At 50.6% G+C, this 24,695-nt stretch overlaps 1 protein-coding gene across 1 annotated transcript in view; it reads left to right on the top strand.

Annotated features, from left to right (window-relative positions):
* Positions 1–24,695, top strand: part of LOC133114400 (histone deacetylase 5-like) — a 58,604-nt gene extending 33,909 nt beyond the window's left edge. The window contains exons 10-25 of the mRNA XM_061223738.1: positions 613–830; positions 2,107–2,403; positions 7,829–7,994; positions 9,583–9,716; positions 10,188–10,308; positions 13,541–13,590; positions 14,027–14,134; positions 14,770–14,825; positions 15,882–15,969; positions 16,067–16,186; positions 17,319–17,416; positions 17,536–17,654; positions 18,824–18,957; positions 19,274–19,358; positions 19,851–20,136; positions 20,774–24,695. Coding sequence (XP_061079722.1) covers positions 613–830; positions 2,107–2,403; positions 7,829–7,994; positions 9,583–9,716; positions 10,188–10,308; positions 13,541–13,590; positions 14,027–14,134; positions 14,770–14,825; positions 15,882–15,969; positions 16,067–16,186; positions 17,319–17,416; positions 17,536–17,654; positions 18,824–18,957; positions 19,274–19,358; positions 19,851–20,136; positions 20,774–20,813 — 2,120 coding nt within the window. The 3' untranslated portion in view covers positions 20,814–24,695. The remainder of the gene's footprint in view (positions 1–612; positions 831–2,106; positions 2,404–7,828; positions 7,995–9,582; positions 9,717–10,187; positions 10,309–13,540; positions 13,591–14,026; positions 14,135–14,769; positions 14,826–15,881; positions 15,970–16,066; positions 16,187–17,318; positions 17,417–17,535; positions 17,655–18,823; positions 18,958–19,273; positions 19,359–19,850; positions 20,137–20,773) is intronic.

Genomic DNA, 24,695 nt, shown 5'->3' with positions numbered 1-24,695 from the left:
ACCTAACGCCCAACACACCCCAACACACCCCAACACCTAACGCCCAACACCCCAAACACACCCCAACACCTAACGCCCAACACCCCCAAAACACCCAAACACCTAACGCCCAACACCCCCAACACACCCCAACACCTAACGCCCAACACCCCCAACACACCCCAACACCTAACGCCCAACACCCCCAACACACGCCAACACCTAACGCCCAACACACCGACACACCCCAACACCTAACGCCCAACACACCGACACACCCCAACACCTAACGCCCAACACACCCCAACACCTAACGCCCGGCAACAGAGCACAATGCTCGCAGGTGCCCAACACACCCCAACACCTAACCCCCAACACACCCCAACACCTAACGCCCAACACCCCAACACCTAACGCCCCCAACAGAGCACAATGCTCGCAGGTGCCCAACACACCCCACTACCTAACCCCCAACACACCCCAACAGACCCAACACCTAACGCCCCCAACAGAGCACGCTGCTCGCAGGTACCCAGCACCTCACGCCCCCCGCACCCCAACTGCTAACGGCAGCGTTGACATCGTCCGTGCGGGCCTGTGTCCTAACCCGCGCCCTGTCTCCTCCGCCCACAGTGCCCATATACGGGCAGTCGCCCCTGGTGACGGGCGAGCGGGGCTCCTCCTCCATGCGGGCGGTGAATAAGCTGCCCCGGCACCGCCCCCTCAGCCGCACGCAGTCCGCCCCCCTGCCCCAGACGCCCCAGGCCCTGCAGCACCTCGTCATGCAGCAGCAGCACCAGCACTTCCTGGAGAAGCAGAAGCACTACCAGCAGCACATGCAGCTCAACAAGGTAGGGGGCGCCGCTGAGACACCGTGCTACACTCCACTGTTACACTGTGTTACACTACACTACACTACACTACACTGTATTACACTGTGTTACACTGTGTTACACTACACTACACTACACTGTATTACACTACACTACACTGTGTTACACTGTATTGCACTGTGTTACACTACACTACACTACACTGTATTACACTGTGTTACACTACACTACACTGCACTGTGTTACACTGTGTTACACTACACTACACTACACTGCAGTACACTACACTACATTACACTACATTACCCAACATTACACTATTACACTACATTACATTCCATTACCCTACATTACCCTACATTACACTGTATTACACTATATTTCACTACACTACATTACACTGTATTACACTACACTAACATTATATATGCCATTATACTACATTGCACTACATTACATGACACTCAATTACAATACACGGCATTGCGCTACGCTACAGTGTTACATTGCATTATATTACACAACGTTACGTGATATGACATTACGGCCGGCTCGGTGCGTCAGCGTTGCACAGAAGCGGCAGTCACCCCTGCACTTCAGCCTTTTACGGCGCTGGAGTCGCGGCGGAGCTTTTCCGTCCTGTCCAAGAGCCCCTCGTCAAAGCGGTCTCAACCGCCTTTCAGCAGCAGCCGATTAACGCCCCATAAACGTCGACCGAGTCGGGTTTCCGCCAAAACATTCAGCTTTCCGCCAGAACAGTGCGTCACGGAGGCCGGCGCTGGAATGCGGAGCAGAACCCGGAGGAGTCGTCGGGTTTATTTAATCGGCGGACACGTTTACAACGTCTTATAAACACAGACGCTCAGATACATCACGCGCTGACACACAAACGTGTGTGAATGAGCCAGTTTTACTGTACTTATGGGGACCGCGCTGTCTGCACTGCCCCCACTGGTACCTGCACCTCCAACTTATCATCTGCGTCACGCAAAAAAAAATACCTCGTCTACTTCTCGTCGTTTCATAATTCATTTCTTTTTTGTTTTTTGTTTTTTGCATTGAAAGTTCTCTTCCAGCAGTCTGTGCTGTATCTATGTCACAACTCAGCAAATAATAGAGCTGGTTCAAACCCCCATGTGACTAAACTATAACGTCGCGTTAGCAAATTGAAAGTTTTTAAGTTTTTCGTTTTTTTTTTTTTATGTCAACATAACGGCGATCTTACATCCCGCCCCGCCCCGCCCCCGTCCCGTTCCCCCCCCGCCCCCGTCCCGTTCCCCCCCCTCCCTCCCAGATGCTGTCGATGGGGAGCGAGCTGCCCCGCCCGCCCCCCACCCACCCGGAGGAGACGGAGGAGGAGCTGACGGAGACGGCCGAGATGCAGGAGGAGCGGGGGGAGGCGCCGGAGCGCAAGGGGGAGGGGCTTCTCATCGAGCGCCTGCAGGAGGGCTTCCGGGAGGCCGCGCCCCCCCCGGAGCGGCCCGTCCCGCCCAAGGGCGGCAGCACCGAGAGCGAGGTGGAGGAGGAGGAGGAGGAGGACGAGGCCATCGAGCTGAGGGAGTGCGATGAAGACGCCGGGCTCTACGGGCAGGTGAGTGTTTCAGACGAACCTTTACTTACACAAGGTAGGCTGTGTAACCTTTACTTACACAGGGTAGGCTGTGTAACCTTTACTTACACAAGGTAGGCTGTGTAACCTTTACTTACACAGGGTAGGCTGTGTAACCTTTACTTACACAAGGTAGGCTGTGTAACCTTTACTTACACAGGGTAGACTGTGTAACCTTTACTTACACAGGGTAGACTGTGTAATCTTTACTTACACAGGGTAGCCTGTGTTATCTTTACTTACACAGGGTAGACTGTGTTATCTTTACTTACACAGGGTAGACTGTGTAACCTTTACTTACACAGGGTAGACTGTGTAACCTTTACTTACACAGGGTAGACTGTGTAATCTTTACTTACACAGGGTAGACTGTGTAACCTTTACTTACACAGGGTAGACTGTGTTATCTTTACTTACACTGGGTAGACTGTGTAGCCTTTACTTACACAGGGTAGACTGTGTAACCTTTACTTACACAGGGTAGACTGTGTTATCTTTACTTACACAGGGTAGACTGTGTAACCTTTACTTATACAGGGTAGACTGTGTAACCTTTACTTACACTGGGTAGACTGTGTAGCCTTTACTTACACAGGGTAGACTGTGTAACCTTTACTTACACAGGGTAGGCTGTAACCTTTACTTATACAGGGTAGACTGTGTAACCTTTACTTACACAGGGTAGACTGTGTAACCTTTACTTACACAGGGTAGACTGTGTAACCTTTACTTACACAGGGTAGGCTGTGGAATCTTTACTTACACAGGGTAGACTGTGTAATCTTTACTTACACAGGGTAGACTGTGTTATCTTTACTTACACAGGGTAGACTGTAACCTTTATTTACACAGGGTAGGCTGTGTAACCTTTACTTACACAGGGTAGACTGTGGAATCTTTACTTAAGTTTGGTGGTTAAGGTGCATGACTGGGACCCGCAAGGTCGGTGGTTCAATCCCCGGTGTAGCCACAATAAGATCCACACAGCCGTTGGGCCCTTGAGCAAGGCCTTTAACCCTGCATTGCTCCAGGGGAGGATTGTCTCCTGCTTAGTCTAATCAACTGTACGTCACTCTGGATGGACCCATAATGCCCATTTAAAGCCATGCCCTGCAAAAACTCATACCTCAGGGCGATCTAGAGTCTCAGATTAACCTGCTGCATGCATGACTGTTTTTTGGACTGTGGGAGGGAACTGGAGTTACCCGGAGGAAGTGATCGTGCTGTCCACTGCCCCGCTACGCCGCCAGTGTGCACCTTGTTTACCCTCAGTGGGTATTCCCAAAACTCGGTTACTATGGAAACGGTCTCCTGACAGAAATGTAATGCAAATACTGTATATTGCTGTTAAATATATTCTCGTTGTATTGCAAGACTTGACTATATTGTACACGCACACAGACAAATTATTACCGTGTTCAGTGCAGTTCATAATACATACACTGAAATATGAAATGATTTTTTGTCCTCCGATTGACAGTATACGCAGGGTTTTCAGATTTTGGATAGGGATGGTGCCGTCCTGTCTGTGAGAGGGTCTGCCGCCAAACTGCTGAGGAGGGTGGCGGGGACCCTCGCAGTGGAGCGGTCACGGAGGCTGGCGGGGGGTGACGGTATCGAGGCGGCCCAAGGAAAGCAGCCGTGTCAGTTGTCGTAGCTTGATTCATATGCAGGGACAAAATGAATTCTTTAAAAATGCTTTCCTTCGGTGAGTCATCATGTTAGTCAGTAAGACATGTTGGCGTTATATGCCATTTTTTAAATTTAGGTATTATTATTTTGTATGATTGTTTTTCTGCTTGGAGAGCTAGCTGAGGAAAATGGCAGCCTTGCTTTCATTTCACTGACCCCTAAAATGGCCGCCGTCCTAATGACCACCACTGGAGGCTGGAGCCTATCCCAGCATGCAGTGGGCAAAAGGAGTATAGTCTGGGCAGGTTGGAAATCTATCACTGGGCCCGAACAGCATTCACTCACACACTCACACCTCAGGGCGATCTGGAGTCTTTGATTAACCTGTTGCATGCATGAAGAAACCAGAGTACCTGGAGGAAACCCACACAGACACGGGGAGAACATGCAGAGGCCCTCGGTCAGTGTCAGATGCCCCTGAACATTTTACTAATGAAACTAGTTTAATTGCCCCTCTGTCTGCTCCTGCTGTTGCTCTTGACTAAGGCACTGGCCTCAGTACTGGAGCTGGTCCCGGGGCCCTGCCCTGGGGGCCTCAGTACTGGAGCTGGTCCCGGGGCCCTGCCCTGGGGGCCTCAGTACTGGAGCTGGTCCCAGGGCCCTGCCCTGCCCTGGGGGCCTCAGTACTGGAGCTGGTCCCGGGGCCCTGCCCTGGGGGCCTCAGTACTGGAGCTGGTCCCAGGGCCCTGCCCTGCCCTGGGGGCCTCAGTACTGGAGCTGGTCCCAGGGCCCTGCCCTGGGGGCCTCAGTAGTGGAGCTGGTCCCGGGGCCCTGCGTGTGCTGGAATGGACCCACGGTGCTGCTGGGTGTTGTGCGTGATGACCTCATGGGCAGCTTGGCTGCAGTGCGGGGACTGAGGAGTTTCAGAGGCGGGCTGGGTGACACCGCTCAGGCACAGTGGCCCAAACCCAGGTCCCACACGCTCCCGGTCCGGGCCGGCGCCGCCGCTGAGGGTGAACGGCCTGGTGCAGTGAGCGCTCCTCTGCTGAGAGTCTCTGCTGCGCTTTCATCAATGAGAGAGAGGGAGAGAGGGAGCGGGAGAGAGGGAGAGGGAGAGAGAGGGAGCGGGAGAGAGGGAGCGCCCCTCCCACACCCGAGAATCATTCAGAAAAAGCCGCCTGAAGACGCGTCTGATTAAATTCAGACCACGTCTCCCTCTATCTCTCTCTCAGCCTCATTTCTCATTCCCCGCCGCCTCTCACTCTGCCTCACACACACAGAGAAACACGCGCGCACACACACACACACACACACACACACACACACACTCTCTCTCGCACACACTCTCTCACACACACACACACACACACACACACACGCACCCTCACACACTCACGCACACACACACACACACTCACACACACGCAAAAGCACACACTCTCTCACACACACTCACACAGACACCCACAGAGGAGCACGCACACACACACACACACACACACACACGCACCCTCACACACTCACGCACACACACACCCTCCCTCCCTCCTCCCAGCCTGTTCGCAGTGTGTAGCTGTGAATGGACTCATCTCTGAATCATCCCAGTGATGAGTCACACTCGCCCACTCCCCCCTCCCCCCCCCTCTCTTCCACTGCTCATTCAGGCTCAGCCCACCGGGGTAAAAAGGTCTGTGATGTTTGTGATAATGGCGGCTGGTTCGAGGGGGGGGGGGAGGGGGGCATCATTGAGCATTCCAGTCAGGAGCGGAAGTGCCCCCCCTGCCCCCCCCCGGCTTGGTTGTGCTCGTCTGCCACGCTGCAGGAATACAGATGGGCTGTTTCTCCGCCGTGAATGGAGCCGCTCCTGATAGGCTGAGAGCCATGCGCAGGGAACGCACTCGCCCCCCCCCCCCCCCCCCCCCCCAAACGCCCCCCCGTCTCCAAACACGCACACCTCCCTCTCCCTCTCTCCTCCTCTCGAACACGATCTCCTCCCTTCCCCCCCCTCCCCTCCAACCCCCCCCTGTCTCCAAACACGCACACCTCCCTCTCCCCTCCTCCCAAACACAAGCTCCTCTCCCCCCTCCCCCTTCCCTCCTCCCAAACACAATCTCCTCTCCCAAACCCCCCCTCCCCTCCTCCCAAACACAATCTCCTCTCCCAAACCCCCCCTCCCCTCCTCCCAAACACAATCTCCTCTCCCAAACCCCCCCTCCCCTCCTCCCAAACACAATCTCCTCTCTCATCCTCTCCTCTCCCCGGCCCTTTCCCGTCGCTAAACACGCTCGCCTGTCTCACCCTCTCCCCCGGGCCAGGGTGCCAAGCAACCGTCGCCCAGCGAGAAGGCGCAGGGAGGCACACGCCGTCGTGTTGACCCCCGCGGCTGAAAAAGATTCTGCCGCATGTTTTTGTTCCACTCCTCTCCCCCCCCCCTCCTCCTGCCCCCCCCCCTCGCCACTCACTGTCTAGCCCCCCTGACCCAGCCCCCCTGATCCAGCCCCCCCCAACCCAACCCCCCCGATCCAGCCCCCCTGATCCAGCCCCCCCCAACCCAACCCCCCTGATCCAGCCCCCCTGACCCAGCCCCCCTGACCCAGCCCCCCTGACCCAACCCCCCTGATCCGCCCCCCTCTCCCCAGCCCCCCTGACCCAGCCCCCCTGACCCAGCCCCCCTGACCCAGCCCCCCTGGTCCAGCCCCCCCTGACCCAGCCCCCCTGATCCAGCCCCCCTGACCCAGCCCCCCTGATCCAGCCCCCCTGACCCAGCCCCCCTGACCCAGCCCCCCTGGTCCAGCCCCCCCTGACCCAGCCCCCCTGACCCAGCCCCCCTGACCCAGCCCCCCTGACCCAGCCCCCCTGACCCAGCCCCCCTGACCCAGCCCCCCTGACCCAGCCCCCCTGACCCAGCCCCCCCTGACCCAGCCCCCCTGACCCAGCCCCCCTGACCCAGCCCCCCTGATCCAGCCCCCCTGACCCAGCCCCCCTGACCCAGCCCCCCTGGTCCAGCCCCCCCTGACCCAGCCCCCCTGACCCAGCCCCCCTGACCCAGCCCCCCTGACCCAGCCCCCCTGACCCAGCCCCCCTGACCCAGCCCCCCTGACCCAGCCCCCCTGACCCAACCCCCCTGACCCAACCCCCCTGACCCAGCCCCCCTGACCCAGCCCCCCTGACCCAGCCCCCCTGGTCCAGCCCCCCTCTCCCCAGCTCCGCGCGTAGAGCGCCCGTTCTGTGAGCCGTCGGTCCGTTACCCAGAATGCCGCTGTTCCCGGGTGTGAGGGAGGCCTGTGTTTAGTCTGTCACGTCTCGCCCACACTTCTTCATCCCACCGTTGCCTTTTTTTTTTTTTTTAAAAACATCTTTTCCACAAACATTTACTCTTATTCCATATAATCTGAACACGGCCGTTTGTTTTCTGAGAACTTCCAGCCACAAGTGATCGATGATTATTAGCACTGTAGCAATGGTGCAGCTCACAGTCTCGTACTTTTCTTTTTATTGTTTCATTAATGAAGGACTGACCACGGATGGTTTCTCAAACTTTTGTGTGGTTTAATAAAATAGTTTGTTCAAGATACAGTGTGGGGGAGCGTAGCTTTTCCATGTGCTTTTCACACCGACTGGTGCGGTTTACGCTGACCCTGTAGCACTGCTGCTGTGCCCTGGACTGGGAGACCAGCGGGTCGTTCTCAGTCTCAGGACCTCTGTCAGTCCACAGCCAGTCTCCGTAGAGAGTGAACCGCGCTGAGGGGTGTTCCCCGGTCTTCTCTCCCCACAGTTCTCCGACCAGCCTCACCTGCAGCAGCTCAACGTGTTCCAGGCCTCCCTGTCCATCACCGGCATGCCCCACAGACCCCTGGGAAGGGCTCAGTCCTCCCCCGCCACGGCCAGCCTCAAGGGCGCCCCCGCTGTCGAACTACCCGTCAAGCACCTCTTCACAACAGGTCAGGCACTAACCGCGTGAATGAAGTTTCGCAAAACAATATTCATTATAGACGATAACCGTTATCGTAGCGGTTGAAATATGGCCCTTATTTGATTAATTCTGTGTGTGATTGAGGGGTCAATTAATGGTAATTTCCTTTCATTGCTGGACATGGTGATTACTTCTGATCATTGGAGACGTGGAATGTGATCAATAAAAGCAGTAGGGGAAGGGGTACTGCGTCCGGAGTGTATCTCCTTCCAGAACCTTCTTTCATTTCGTTTTGTTTTCCTGTCTACGTTTACGTCTACATTTCCGGTGCTTTAATGACCGCAGCGTGCGGTTGAAATGACGGTGATTTGGGGTGTCTCGGTGGCGCAGCCTGCAGAGCACTGACCGCATGCTCAACCGCCGCGACGTCAACGGTTCGAATCCGACCGTCTGACAATTTGTCCCGTGTCTTTCCCTCTCTCTCGCCCCCATTCTCCCTGTCTCTATTTACTGTCCAATAAAGCTGAAAAAGGCCTAGAAAATATCTTTAAAAAAATTAATGACGGTGACTTGAGAATAGCAGCGGGACGTTGTTTGTGGAACGGGCGTAATTGGGCCGATAAGGAGCCGCTCGTTTTGGTAATCATCCGCCGTGACGCTCTCGGTCGAGCTGCGAGATCCCTGGGAGGTAAACGGGGATCGGAAGGGTTTTTTTTGGAGCAGGCCGATCACGGGGTGGGGGTGGTGTACACCTTCAGGAGATGCCCAGGGTCATTTTGGGTTTTTTAAGTACAAGCAGGATGTGGTTAGAGGACATTTTCTGTCAAACGTTTATCAGAAAGACTTTCAGACATTATCTGATCGTGTTGAAGTTTTGTGGTCTGTACCGTATTTCTTAGCTTACAGTCTATGTGCGTTGCTGGAATTTCTGATTAATGTGACATTTTATGGGGGGAAAAAACTGTATGTAATAAGCTGTATGTTTGAAATAGAGCACCAGGTTCAGTTGTGGGCATACCCGCCGTTCAATAAGTCCGCGAGCTTTGAGTGGATGGCTCCTTTTTAACTGAATTCATGTGGTGGCCCAGATTAGTTCAACAGGTGTTCTTTTCTATGGCCTGGATTCAATCAATATTTCTCTTTTATTTGGATTCATGCTTAGATTCTTTTCTTCACCGCTGCCATTGGGTAAATTTGATGGCAGCCTACATTAAGGATGTAACGTTGACTGAGCCCAGTGTAATTTTCTCCCAGAATGCTTCTGTGGGTTTTGCAGGGCTTTGTGGGTAGGCTCATTTGGGCTGGAGCATTCTCTTGATTGGCCAATGAGCAGGGAGGGGCATTCTCCTCATTGACCAATCAGCAGGCAGGGTCCTGCTCTCGATTGTCCTATGAGCAGGCAGGGCCGTTCTCTCGATTGGCCAATGAGCAGGCAGGGGCAGTCTCTCGATTGGCCAATGAGCAAGCAGGGGCAGTCTCTCGATTGGCCAATGAGCAGGCAGGGTCGTTCTCTCGATTGGCCAATGAGCAGGCAGGGTCGTTCTCTCGACTGGCCAATGATCAGTCTCTGTTGCGCCGTCCTGAACCCCGCTGACGGGCGTGTGTGCTCCCCGCAGGGCTGGTGTACGACACCTTCATGCTGAAGCACCAGTGCATGTGTGGAAACACACACATCCACCCCGAGCACGCCGGCCGCATCCAGAGTGTGTGGTCCCGCCTGCAGGAGACCGGGCTGCTGGGCCGCTGCGAGGTAGGGCTCCCCCTGCTGGCCTGGAGGACCGCTGGCAATCACACTTTACATTACACTACACTACATTACACTACATTACACTACACTACACTACATTACACTACACTACACTACACTACAATACAATGCATTACACTACGTCACATTTATTTAGCAGATGCTTTTATTCAAAGTGACAGACAATGACTGCGTACCGAAGGTCATTAGAACAGCTGCCGCACGCAGGTTCGATAAGAGTGTGTGTCAGTTATCCATAGCCATGGACATCGTCTAGTCCACACAGTAAGCGTAGGATGAGTCAGTCCAAGTCATAACTCGTCATGAGGTATGATTATGAGAGATAAGTTAGAGCTACAACGTCAAGATAACGATAAGAAGTGCAACAGGAATGTGCTAGAAGATCAGATAGCAGTGGCACAGGAAGGCTGAAGGCACTGACGCCCTCTGACCCCCGCGTGTGTTTGTGTGCAGAGGATTCGGGGCAGGAAGGCGACACTAGATGAGATCCAGACGGTCCACTCAGAACATCACACCCTCCTGTACGGAACCAGCCCCCTCAACCGGCAGAAACTCGACAGCAAGAAGCTCTTAGGTACCGAGAGTGTGTGTGAGTGTGTGTGCAAGTGTGTGTGTGTGCGCGCTTGTGTGTGAGCATGTGTGTGTGTGAGTGTGTTTGTGCATGCGTGCATGTGGCCTTTTGTGTCTGTGTGTATGTGTGTGTGTGTGCGCACTTTTATGTGCGTGTGTGTGTGTGTGTGTCTGTGTGAGAGTGTGTGTGTGTGTATGTGTGAGAGTGTGTTTGTGTGTATGTGAGAGAGTGTGTGTGTCTGTGTGAGAGTGTATGTTTGTGTGTGTGTGTGAGAGTGTGTGTTTGTGTGTGTATATGTGTGTGTGTGTGTGTGTGTATGTGTGAGAGTGTGTGTTTGTGTGTGTGTGTATGTGTGAGAGTGTGTGTTTGTGTGTGTGTGTGAGAGTGTGTGTACGTGTGAGAGTGTGTGTTTGTGTGTGTGTGAGAGTATGTGTTTGGGTGTGTATGTGTGAGAGTGTGTGTTTGTGTGTGTGTATGTGTGAGAGTGTATGTTTGTGTGTGTGTGTGTGTGAGAGTGTGTGTTTGTGTGTGTGTGTATGTGTGAGAGTGTATGTTTGTGTGTGTGTGTGTGTGTGTGTGTGTGTGTGTGTGTGTGTATGTGTGAGAGTGTGTGTTTGTGTGTGTGTGTATGTGTGAGAGTGTGTGTTTGTGTGTGTGTATGTGTGAGAGTGTGTTTGTGTGTGTGTATATGTGAGAGTGTGTGTTTGTGTGTGTATATGTGAGAGAGTGTGTGTTTGTGTGTATGTGTGAGTGTGTGTGTGTGTGTATGTGTGAGTGTGTGTGTGTGTGTATGTGTGAGAGTGTGTGTTTGTGTGTGTGTATGTGTGAGAGTGTGTGTTTGTGTGTGTATATGTGAGAGAGTGTGTGTTTGTGTGTATGTGTGAGAGTGTGTGTGTGTACGTGTGTTTGTGTGTGTGTGTATGTGTGAGAGTGTGTGTGTGTGCCTCTCTGTCTCTGTGTGTAAGTCTGTCTATGCCTGTGCTGGTGCAGCAGGTCTGTGCTTGGCTTGAGCGCAGTCCCAGAGAGGATCAGAGCTCTGTGTTTAAGACGCGGGGCCCGGGGCCCGGGTACAGGCAGTGGCTCCTGCAGCATCACCTGCTCTGACAGCCAGGTGTATTTTTAGTCCCGCGGAGGCGAGGCCCCTGACGCAGTCCTCCTCCGCTTCTGAATCATCGCGGGGTTCCTCTCCGCAAGGAGGACGCAGGGCGATGCTCAGCCAATCAGCTCTCCTGAAGGAGAACTCACAGCCCTTTTCAGCCAATCAACTCTCCTGAAGGAGAACTCACAGCCCTTTTCAGCCAATCAACTCTCCTGAAGGAGAACTCACAGCCCTTTTCAGCCAATCAACTCTCCTGAAGGAGAACTCACAGCCCTTTTCAGCCAATCAACTCTCCTGAAGGAGAACTCACAGCCGTTTCCGCCAATCAACTCTCCTGAAGGAGTACTCACAGCCCTTTTCAGCCAATCAGCTCTCCTGAAGGAGAACTCAGGGCGCTGCTCAGCCAATCAAGTCTCCTGAAGGAGAACTCACTTCACTGTTCAGCCAACCAACTCTCCTGAAGGAGAACTCACAGCCCTTTTCAGCCAATCAACTCTCCTGAAGGAGAACTCACGGCACTGCTCAGCCAATCAACTCTCCTGAAGGAGAACTCACGGCACTGCTCAGCCAATCCGAAATGTCCTTCCTCCCCCCCCCGCACCCAAGGACGGTCAGCGACCGGTCCCATCCTCCTCAGTGCATCTTAACACTCAGTGCTGCCTGAAGATGGCCGCCTGCTACTTACAGGACTTCACTTAAGCGTTTTATCGAACGCGTAATTAACATCGTCCCCGGGGAGGCCGGCGGTGGATCAGAAACCTTCAAATGTCCGCCGCGGTGAACGTATAGAAGGATCCAGCGCTGGTCACAAGGGTGGGCATAAACAACACAACAGTTGAGAGAACACTTCTGCTCTGAAATGATGTTGATTTATTGGGTGTAGAAAGCACAAGGCGGAAAGGAGGCTACTGCACTCCTGTCTGTGTGCTAGCGGTGTGTTTCAATACTGCATTCCTGTCTGTGTGCTAGCGGTGTGTTTCAATACTGCATTCCTGTCTGTGTGCTAGCGGTGTGTTTCAATACTGCATTTCTGTCTCTGTGCTAGCGGTGTGTTTCAATACTGCATTCCTGTCTGTGTGCTAGCGGTGTGTGTCAATACTGCATTCCTGTCTGTGTCCTAGTGGTGTGTGTCAATACTGCATTCCTGTCTGTGTGCTAGCGGTGTGTTTCAATACTGCATTCCTGTCTGTGTGTGAGCAGTGTGTGTCAATACTGCATTCCTGTCTGTGTGCTAGCAGTGTGTTTCAATACTGCATTCCTGTCTGTGTCCTAGTGGTGTGTGTCAATACTGCATTCCTGTCTGTGTGCTAGCGGTGTGTGTCAATACTGCATTCCTGTCTGTGTGGGAGCAGTGTGTGTCAAGAACACACTCTTCCTGACGCAGAACTGGTGTTTTAAGGAAACTGGCCGTGTTTACATAATTCACACCGGAGGCACCATCACACACGTCAGTAGTAATGCGCAGTGGCTGAGCTGGTTTTAGGAGTGTTGTGAAGTGACGTTTTTTCGTTCGTAACTTCTCTCAGCCGTTTGTCATCATTCACGGCCGTTGCAGGTCGAGGTGTGTTGCGTGCATACGATAGCCTGCTTCCTCGTGCATTAGCCAGGTTTTGACTTTGTGTGAGAAAATCCTTGAGGTCTGTCGCAACACCCCCTGCTGACGCTGAGAAACTTCCTCAAATCATTATTCTGTCTCCCCCCCACCCGGCCGAAACATTACTGCTCTTATCCAGAGCAATGTAGAACAAAGCGCCTCACCATAACCTGGGATAAGTGCGCTGAGAGACCGGAGAGGGAAGAGCAGTTGCAAGTGCTAGGAATGACCACAGAGACAAGAACTTGGGCCTTGTGGATTAATCTGATGACAAAAAAAAAAAAAAAAAATTCAAATCATTCTAATGATCCCCCCCCCCCCCACCCCTCAGTGTTTTAAAATGGTGTTATTGTTTGTGTGGGGAATTACTGGGTCAGCATGAAGAGGGGGGGGAGAGGCGAATGCCAGGAGACAGGTGGCGAGGGAGAGGGGGGGGTGTCGGGGGGGGGGGGGGGGAGGTCGTCAGAGCACAGCAGCCGGTGGCAGATTACTCCCGACCCCTGACCTCACGGCCTCTCCTCCGTGTGATTGGTCTCTTTCAGGTCCAATCAGCCAGAAGATGTACGCGCTGCTCCCCTGTGGTGGGATCGGGGTGAGTGACTCATCCGTCTGACCCGTACTTAGCGCTCCGCTGCTAACCGTTAATCCCGCCTGCCCGCTCAGTCGCCTCCAGAACATCCAAACAACGGATGTAGGAGTGCCCCGCGCTCCACCACCGCAACTTCACTCGGTTTTAATCGGGATACTGTTATTCATACTGCCATTATTAGCATCGCCATTGTTGTCTTTATGACATTAGCGAAGCTAATGCTCGCGGAACTGTTTTTGTTCCCTCAGCATTATAACGACAATGCCTTCAATGTATTTTCCCAACCGTGTTACAGCTCGATTTCCAACGACAGGGCTGAAAAGAGTGGGTAGAAATGAAGCAATGTGCCAGGTTAGCTTAACACGTCAGTGGGGGCGGGGAAACTGGGATGTGGCTCGAGAACGCTGCGGCTGAAGGTGCTCGCCGTCGCCCCCTGCAGGTGGACAGCGACACGGTGTGGAACGAGATGCACTCCTCCGGTGCCGTGCGAATGGCGGTGGGCTGCGTCATCGAGCTGGCCTTCAAGGTCGCGGCCGGGGAGCTCAAGGTGAGGAACCCCCCCACCCCCCCGCCACGTCTGAGTGTCCATTTCCCCTTTCAGTCTCAACCTCATACCTTTTCAACCAATCAAAACACTACTATGCCAGGGTTTTAAGCCCCTGTTAAAACCCTACTACATTTTTCGAAAACCCCCTTCGGGGTGGAGCCACTTCATATTCGGTTTGGGACTGAGCGGGTTAAGGGGTCGCGCTGTCCGCTCTCTCCAGAGCCAAGGTGATGTGCACAGTCCGTGGAAGTGGGTTCCATTTTGGGGTCGCGTTAGTTTCTGTGTTTCTGTCCGCTTCCGTAACGCTGCTCTCCTTGAGGAGTTAAGAGAGTGGATCTGGTGAATGCAGTGAGCTTTGCTCAGCCTTTATGTACAGCTACCGCCAATTAGACGATTAACGACTGACTGACGTACAATAAGTGAAAGACATTGGAACTCCAGAACACAGGTCAGATAAGGTGCAGTTATCCATTGTAGTCTACATCAAATCAGTCAGTAAAGTAATGGCAAGTCATAAATAGAAGCGAGGCATGACTGCAGTATGTTACAGTATAAGGATATACAGTATGCTAAAGAGCTACACCACAAGGTGAAGACACAAGTGTAATCTTTTGCTCTCCTTTCTTCCCGGACAGAACGGTTTCGCAGTTGTGCGACCTCCGGGCCATCATGCAGAGGAGTCCACTGCCATGTAAGTACACCTGAGGGTCCACCTGGGGTCAATTGTAGGTCCATTCCCGTGTGCATACACCTGGGGGTACCCCTTGGGTCTATTCTAGCTCCATTCTCATGTACGTACACCTGGGGGTACACCTGGGGTCTATTCTAGGTCCATTGCCATGTGCGTACACCTGGGGATACATCTGGGGTCAATTCTAGGTCCATTCCTGAGTGGATACACCTGGAGAAATCTGGCCATGTTCAGGGTAGCAAGACTGGAGGCAACTTATCGGTTTTATTCACTTAGTTCAAGTCAATTTAGTTATGACTATTTATATAAAAACAGTGAAACACAGATACCGTAACACCACCAATGTGGTTTGCTCAAGGATTGCTAAAAGTGCATTAAACTCAGTCAAATAAGTGCGATACAGAGAGCCACAGTTTTCACCCAAGAAATGAACAATTAATAGTTTTGTTTAGTGTAACAGCATGATTCATAACAGAAGGACTCTCAAACCGCAGGGGGTTTCACAGTCATAATTAATCTTAAGTTTGAACAGTTCTTCTCCGGAAACCATGTAGATACTGTACTACTGTACTGTACATATACCTATCTGAACATGGGGATGGACTGCTGTCTGTACCTCGACCCGTACCTACACTTACTGCCACTGTTTGTGTACTTACTGCCACTGTTTGTGTACTTACTACCAATGTTTGTGTACTTACCATCAGTGCTTGTGCACTTACCACCAATGTGTTTACCGCTATTGTTTGTGTACTTACCGCTGGTGTTTGTGTACTTATCGCTATTGTTTCTGTACTTACCGCCAGTGTTTGTGTACTTACTGCCACTGTTTGTGTACTTACTACCAATGTTTGTGTACTTACCATCAGTGCTTGTGCACTTACCACCAATGTGTTTACCGCTATTGTTTGTGTACTTACCGCTGGTGTTTGTGTACTTACCGCTATTGTTTGTGTACTTACCGCTTTTGTTTGTGTTTGTGTACTTACCGCTTTTGTTTGTGTACTTACCGCTATTGTTTGTGTACTTACCGCCGGTGCGTGTGTGCGTTTGCAGGGGCTTCTGCTTCTTCAACTCAGTGGCGATCACAGCCAAGCTGCTCCAGCAGAAGCTGAACGTGGGGAAGATCCTGATCGTTGATTGGGTGAGTGCCTGCTTCGTACCCCAGCCCCACCCCTCTGCTCCCACGGGCTGCGGTGGCTCTGACCTCACACTTTTCCTCCCTCCACCCCCCTCCTCAGGACATTCACCACGGCAACGGCTCCCAGCAGGCCTTCTACAACGACCCCAACGTGCTCTACATCTCCCTGCATCGCTATGACGACGGAAACTTCTTCCCTGGCAGCGGGGCCCCGGAAGAGGTAGGCATGCCCCTTCCGTCTGTCTGCCTGTCTTGTCTATCTGTCTGTCTGTCTGTCTGCCCTGTCTGTCTATCTGCCTGCCTGCCCTGTCTGCCTACCCTGTCTGTCTGTCTGTCTGTCTGCCCATCCTTGCCTGACCTGGGTCCGATATGTAATTGTTTTGGATTTAAATACATATGGGAGCTCAATTTATCTTGCCTGGTGCAACTGAGCCAGCCAAGAGGACCATTAGGATTAGCTCAGTAATTCGTAGAAACGTAGGGTATTTCAATCCAACAAACAATTACATAATTGACCCAGATCTGCTCCTTTGGCAACTGTCTGTCTGTTCTGTTCTTTGTGTGAAATTTCTAGAGCTAAGTTATAATTTATCGGTGAACCAGTTACCAAAATTCACAGTGGATTTTAGGAAGATGGGGAAACACGTCAGTCTGACATTACAGTCCGTCACAAACTGAGATAATGTAAAATAATGTGGTAAAATAATGTTGCATGCATCAGGCGGATGTACAGCAAGTTAGGTGTGCGTGTGTGAATTGCATCTGTCTGTGAGAAGAGGATTCATTCAGAAAGAAAGGTTTGCTCAATATTTTCCAAAAACACTGGGCGGCTGAGTGAAGCGTTGTCGCCCATTCATAGTTCCATTGAATCGTGTTCATTTTTTTTTTTCTTTCGATGACTCATCTGCCCGACCAATCACAGCTGTTGTCAGAGATGCAGGGCCGCGCACGCAGTGGCTCCACACTGCCCCCCTGTGGTCACATAGTGGACAGGCCTGAAATTATGAAATATTTGTGCATCCGCAGAAGGCCAATGGTTTTCTGTCCTTTCAGGCAGGTACATTTAAATCAAACCCTCTGGGCTGGATATTCCCCCTGTCTGTATTCTCATGGCTTAGGTGTTTTGCTGGGACCTGTTTTTACTTATTAGCCCTTTTACGGTGTAAGATCACAAATATGTGATTAGAATGTTCTTCAGTGCAAGCGATGGAGTTCTAGAACACTGACTTGAATTATTATTATTATTATTATTATTTTTTAAACAGCTCCTACTATATTGAACAATAGCTACTGTACCTAAGGGCTAACTGCAGTGTAGTGTTGACAGTGAGCGGCCTGCTCTGTGTGTGCAGGTGGGCGCGGGCCCAGGCGTGGGTTTCAACGTGAACATCGCCTGGACAGGGGGCGTGGAGCCTCCCATGGGGGACGTGGAGTACCTGACCGCCTTCAGGTACCTGGGGCAGGGCGGGGCAAACGCAGACTGTGACCTGTGACCTGTGACCTGTGACCTCTGGCCGTGGGCCAGGTTTGAGCTAACGTAGCGTAACGTCGGTGCGTGTCCTCTCGCAGGACGGTGGTGATGCCCATCGCAAACGAGTTCTCCCCGGACGTGGTGCTGGTGTCGGCCGGGTTCGACGCTGTGGAGGGCCACCAGTCCCCTCTGGGCGGATATTCTGTCACGGCCAAGTGTGAGTCCGCTATACGACGTGATTCTGTATGTAATTTGTCACCAGAACGAACACACACCACTCACAATGACTCTGTATAATAGGGGTCTGTAGAGAACCTGTTACATTACATTACATTACTGGCATTTGGCAGACGCTCTTATCCAGAGCGACGTACAGCACAGTGCAAAGTGCACACCCATAACCAGGGATACGTGTGCTGAAGCAGTTAAAGCAGTATGTGCTAAAGCAGTCTGTATACATGACTCATATTCCTAACTCATAGTCTTATAGTGTCCAGTAGCATTGCTTTCATGTTTATCCCTTGAACACCGCTTCCCTCTGCTGGCACACCGTGGAACTGCAGCCCAGTGAACAGCTCCAATGCGTTTGAGCCAATGTGGAAGGAATAAGCACTCCCAACACATCATCTCAGCATAGTATATTTACTGCCATTATTAGAGCTTAGATGTTTAATGCACAGTAAAATGTCCAGTGTTCATTTCACTCTTAACAAGAGTACATATAAGTCCAATAGGGAGTAGATTTTACACTGAATATTTCACTGTGTGATTTGTTCGAGCCCTTCTTATCGTCTTCTGCTTCGTCTGAATTCTTTTCAAGGCGTTTGATCATATAATTAAGTTATGTGACAATCAGTGTGAATGGCAGGGTGGCCTGTAGTGGTTAAGGTGCATGACTGGGACCCGCAAGGTCGGTGGTTCTAATACCGGTTGTAGCCACAATAAGATCTGCACAGCCGTTGGGCCCTTGAGCAAGGACCTTAACCCTGCATTGCTCCAGGGGAGGATTGTCTCCTGCTTAGTCTGATCAACTGTACGTCGCTCTGGATAAGAGCGTCTGCCAAATGCCAATAATGTAATGTAATGTAGTGTAGTGTAGTGTAGTGTAGTGTAATGTAATGTAATGTAATGTAATGTAGTGTAGTGTAGTGTAGTGTAGTGTAATGTAATGTAGTGTACTGTAGTGTAGTGTAGTGTAGTGTAGTGTAATGTAGTGTACTGTAGTGTACTGTAGTGTAGTGTAGTGTAGTGTAATGTAGTGTACTGTAGTGTAGTGTAGTGTAGTGTAGTGTAATGTAGTGTACTGTAGTGTAATGTAGTGTAGTGTAATGTAATGTAATGTAAATGTAAAAATGCTAAACTGACTTGCCCGTGTTGCGGCCCCAGGTTTCGGTCACCTGACCCAGCAGCTGATGACGTTAGCGGGCGGTCGCGTGGTCCTGGCGCTGGAGGGAGGTCACGACCTTACCGCCATCTGCGACGCCTCGGAGTCCTGTGTTTCCGCCCTCCTGGGAGAAGAGGTGCGCTTCCCGAATCCGCCCACTCCGTAGCCCTTCTTTGATTGGTCAAAGCGTGTTCAGCTCAACTTTAATTGGTCAAAGCGTGTTCAGCTTCTCTTTGATTGGTCAAAGAAGGTTTAGCTCCACTTTGATTGGTCAAAGCATCTTTAGCTTCGCTTTCATTGGTCAAAGCGTGTTTAGCTACACTTTGATTGATCATAGCGTATTTTGCGCCATTTTGATTGGTCAAAGTGCGTTTGCTCTGAAAGCTCAACACCTGATTTACAGTAGGAGCCAATTTCCCTTTCGACTTTCCTAATGTCCTCGCCCTCCCCAGCTGGACCCCCTCCCTGAGGCCGTGCTGAAGCAGAGGCCCTGCCCCAAAGCCGTGGCATCCCTGGAGAGGGTCATCGAGATCCAGAGTGAGTTCATCCGTACTGTACAACCATACAGCTCCTCAGCGTGGCAGTGCTGTGGTCTGGGGTCAGTTCTGCCATTTACCCCAGAGAAGAGATGACAGGGATATGGACAGGAGAAAACTGATCCTAGATCAGTGGTCTCACACCAGAATACTTTATGAATATCCTGCCTTGTGGTATTCAACACTGAATTTGCAGTAAAGCCTTGTTCATTTCACATGACCAGTATAAAACGCACTGAGAGTATAGATCAGGGGTCGGCAACCCTGGTCCTGGAGAGCCGCAGGGTGTGCTGGCTTTCGTTGTTACTTGGCATTAATTGATCAGTGAAAGCCGTTGATTACACAGTTAACTCACCTCACCTGGTTTCTCGGGTCTGAATCGGTTGCTTATTTCAAGGTGGAGACGAAGGCCAGCAGCACACCCTGCGGCTCTCCAGGACCGGGGGTCGCCGACCCCCTGGTATAGATGATGAGTGTTTTGCTGTTTTTGCAGGTGCGCACTGGAGCTGCGTGGAGCAGCTGACCCGCACGGTGGGCCAGTCGCTAACGGAGGCGCGGCACCGGGACAAGGAGGAGGCTGACACCGTGACCGCCATGGCCTCCCTGACCGTGGACAACGAGCAGGGCGTCGCCATGGAGCCCGTCGTCGCCATGGCGTCCGTCGCCGCGGACAACGAGCCGGGCGTCGCCATGGAGCCCGTCGTCGCCATGGCGTCCGTCGTCGCCATGGCGTCCGTCGCCGCGCACGACGAGCCGGGCGTCGTCATGGAGGCCAGAAGGTGGGGCGCGCCGCACGACACCCGCAGTTCACCCCGCCCCCGTCACTACGGCAACACGACTGTCGATTTTGGCACTTCTAGAGAGGAGCGAATCTTAATTGCTTCTGCTTTCTTTCTACACCTTTCGTAAATCCCTTTGGCTAAAGACATCAGCGACCTGAATTGTGAGGTGCAATCTTTTTTTTTTTTTGGCTGAGTTCACACTCTGCTGCATTGCACCCTGGGAAATGTTGTGAAAAGTAACAATACTATGCAAATTTAAATCTTCATCACTGGTTTATGTCTGTATTCACATTTTGATGAGGTCTTGCCCCTTTTACAAGAACAGCAATTTAAGCAGTTTAAGCTGATTCTTCTTTCTTTGCAAACCCAGCTTTGGGGAGTTCAGAAAGAAATCACTACAAATGGAGTTTGTGAACGTGTGTAACGTGTACCGTGTAACAGTGTAACGTGTGTGGCACAGAATTTCCGCAGATTGTGTGGCTCTGGACATGAACAGGGCCCGTGAAACCCCTGTAAAAAAATATTCGGTCGCGAATCGTTTTTCACCGTCCCGTGTTGTTACCCATGATTCCACTGGTAGGAGGGGTCTCTTTCGGAGGGACTGGACGTGATTGGACTGCTTTTGTGCTTGCAGGGCGACGGAGGAGCCAATGGAGGAGGAGCCAGTGCTGTAGGGGGGGTTTGGCCGCTGATTTTCGGTGAACCTTTTGCTTCCGTGCCATTTGGCGAGCCATCCGACCGCCCCCCCCCCTGCCCCCCTCTGCCTCCCCACTGAAGCCCCGCCTTTCTCTGCCTGACGGACACGAGGCAGACCCGCCCACCGCCCACCCGAGGGGAGGGAGGAGACGGGCGGAGCAGACTGACCAGGCGGGCGGAGCCCGCGGAGGGGGCGGGGCGAGAGGAAGGAGGCGGGACCTTCGTTGCCGTTCGGGTTTTTGGGAAGGGCGACCGAGGCTGATGACCCGGTTGCCACGGCGACAGCCACAGTGACAGTGGCTGTTCCTTTTTACAGTGGAACGGTCTTCTCCTTGGACACTGTCGCGCGTTTGGCTTTTTTTTGTGTGCGTTTGAAGTCAAACGACAGCGAACGAGAACGCGTCAGCGCCCCACTGCATCCCTCGAAAGAGAGACTAAGAAACTAAAAGCTGTTTTCAGGGAGCTGAAAACGATGACCTCGTCACCCGTCGTGAAGTGCGTCTCTAATTTTCCCGTTCTGTTCATTTCTGTGTTCGCCGGTGTAACCGTTCGTCCGTTCAGAAGCACACAAGCATATATGTAAAGAGTATGTGTACGTGTATTGGCTTATATGTGTGCTTTTTTGTGTGTGTTCGACACATACAAGGGGCCCTGGACCGGCCATGGGAGGATCCGCATTTACTCTTCGGTCCAGTAAATGCTTACAGGCAAAAAGGGTTCTGTATCCCAGTACACAAACAATCACATTTTCGAAATATAAGAGAAACAGTAACGCAATAAAAGCACTCATTCGTATTTGTATTTAAGTAGTGATGCGACAAACAGGAGTTTAATGTGTACAGCTGTGTAATAAAGGGTGTGATGCAGAGGGAGTGCACCCCAGATGGGCTGGAGGCCCTGCACGGCGAGTGGGGCCTGGGGCTGCCGTGTGTATATATGGATTTATATACTGTATATTTGAGCGTGACTCAGCTCCTGCGGTTGAGTGTGGAGGCGGACGGAGGCTGTTGCTCGGGTTATGCTGGTCTTCAGGGGGGGGGGGGGGTCCTGTTTCATTGGTTCGGAGCCCCCGCTGCTGAAGGTAGCTTTTTTTTTTTTGGAAGACCCAGCTTCCCTCTGTCCTAGTGGTCCGATCGGGTCGGTGTTTTTTCGGGGCGTGGTTTTGCGCCCCCCCCCCCCTCCCCCCTCATTCGCACTCTCTTGCCCAAACCATCGCCACCATTGTACAGGCAGCCACCCGTGAGGCTTAGGAAGCTGTGGACTTTAGGAGTTGAGGGATTGGGTTGATTTTTTTCCCTCTACGGTTTTTTGCCCCGGTAGAAAACCGGCGGTTTTTGGAGGGAGACTGGAGTAGGCGTGATGCGGGCGTGAAGAACTTGGTGCCTTTTCTGCAAAAAAAAAAGAAGAAAAAAAAAAGGAGAAAAACGTTTTGAAAACGATAAGCGAATTCACCCACGTGTGTCGCTTCCATTTTCATGGAAACATGCCTTAATTTCCTCAAAAATAATGCGCCATTTTGGCTCCTGCAAGAGAATTGTGTTTCTTTTCCTCTCCTCTCCTTTGCCCTCCATCTCTCTTTTCCTCTCTTCTCTCCTTCTCTGTTCCTGTCACCAGTGGACGACGTTAAGCACCAGGTCATTTTCGGAGAATTCACACCCCTGGTGGAGAGAGCGTGTAACTGCAAGGGACTTTTGCGATATGGTGACCAACTCATTTCAGAATTCATGTGTAAATAATCTGTTCACGTTTCTCATTCACAAATGATGCTGTCTGACAATTTTTGGGTGGGAGGGGGCCACCATTGTTGTTTTTTTTGTTTTTTTTGTGTTTTAGAGGGGGGCAACATACTTTTGTTATAGACAGTATTAACCCTACGGTGTAGACTTTTCATGTTAACGTATTATTTAAATGTAAGAAAGCATATACACAAATGTATTTTAACTTTTAATTGACGGTTGTCTATTTGTATGAGAAGGCAGGATGTGCTTTTTCAAGGGCAAACAGGATTTTTATGTCTTTCTCAACAAAATGAACTTGGTAGTCATGTTGATGATGTACATTTTTATACAGAAATACTGTTCACTACACTAACTGAAGATGTACCCTACACAACCCTCTAACAAAGTGGTAGACCAGATCACGGTTATTTAATCATTTCCATTCATCTGTTTATCCAATCCATGGGGCATAATGACCTTCTGTTTCACGCTTGTGTTTGTCACGGCTTCTCATTTCAGCATTATCTGTGTGCAATTTAGAACATACAGTCTGACCACAACAGCAAAAAATGTGGCTACGCTGTTTCCTGTGTCCCCTTCACAACGTGAATTGTATACCTCTTGTTCCCCAAACATTTCTGTATTTTACAGTGTGTGACGTAATGTTCAGCTTTGTACAGAAGAACAGTGAGCTTTTCAACATCTTTACGAATCTCTTTTTGCTTTTTGCAAACATACTTACAACTGAAACTGTTTCAAAGGACTGCGTAGGAGTATTGGACAGGTGTACCATAGAATTTACATTTTAAATTATGTGTACCAACTCTCTGAAAATTCACATTTAAATTGTCCAGATTTCAAAGAACCTAAATACGAAATTGGTGCCAAAGCCATGTATATAGCCACCCTTTCTTTCCGTGCATTGATCTAAAATTTGAGTTACTCAAATGTTGATTTTGAATACAGAACATAGGGTTGCTGCTGGTTCCCACGAAAATATCCAACGTTTCCTTGGCAGGAGGATGTGTCTGATGTGATTTTACTAACCGAGACCATTTTAGAAAGCCCAAATGAAGCTTTCCTCTCGGGACAGATTTCAGCAGTTTGTACAAGTCTTTCTGTTCCCCCTATATTTCTGTGTGTCTGGATTTGTTTTGGTAATAATTGAGCACTTTGATTTGACTTATAATAGTGACCACTGATATGATATCCACGACTAGATTTTACCAGGGAGGAAAAAAACCTTTTAAAACTAAGAAACGGCTGTTGGATTAATGATTTTTTTTTTCCTGGGCACACATTTTGAAACTCAAATTACCTGAAAATGATAACGCAACAAAAATAGATGGGCATTGCAGTTTTTCACAGATACCAAGAGTTTGTGTATAATATCAACTGTTCACCATTGAAAATAGCTTTACTTTTGTGCCCATCCTATTTTACTATTCAGTAAATATGTATATTTATTGATATTTCATATATTGTGTATACCGGTATTAGTGATTGATAATGCTTAAAACTGGGGGGAAAAAAACATTGTATATTTTTGACTTGGAAAGAGAGATTTGTTTCATACATTGTCCTACCACCGCATTGGTGTTGGAATATCCATACTGTGCGGCTGGATTTTGAATATGTGACCATCTTACACCATATTTTGAATACATACATTTTTGGTCATATTAAAATGCAGATGTTTGAAATTATCAAAGCACATTCCTCTAAAGTCTTGTGTTCCTTCAAATGCTTTCCTGTCGCAATTACAAATGTGTACGCTACTATACACATGTATATAAATGCATTTATATGTACACATGTGCAATACACACTATTTTAGCAATCTATTACTGTGAATATTATTGATGAAGATCACTGTCCTTTTTATTTCTCCCTGTTCTGTTGTTTTTATGGTTGCATTGTGCACAGCGCCACTTGGTGGTGTAGTGACACAATTGCAGCCAGGATCTTAAAGGGAATGTCTTGTTTATTGTATTTTATTTCAGGGTGTGTGTACATTTTAAAACCCTTTTTTATTCTTCTCATTGTAATGTTGTGACTTAATTCTTTTTTTAAGTGGCCCTGTAGTTTCATTTGTCTGAAACTCAATAAAGTGAATCACTGCTACAATACAGAGATAAACAA

Source organism: Conger conger, chromosome 16 (genome assembly GCF_963514075.1).
Source record: "Conger conger chromosome 16, fConCon1.1, whole genome shotgun sequence".
In the NCBI taxonomy this organism is placed as follows: Eukaryota; Metazoa; Chordata; class Actinopteri; order Anguilliformes; family Congridae; genus Conger; species Conger conger.
The sequence above is the reverse complement of the archived record's forward strand: the minus strand, read 5'-3'. Positions and strand labels throughout refer to the sequence as shown.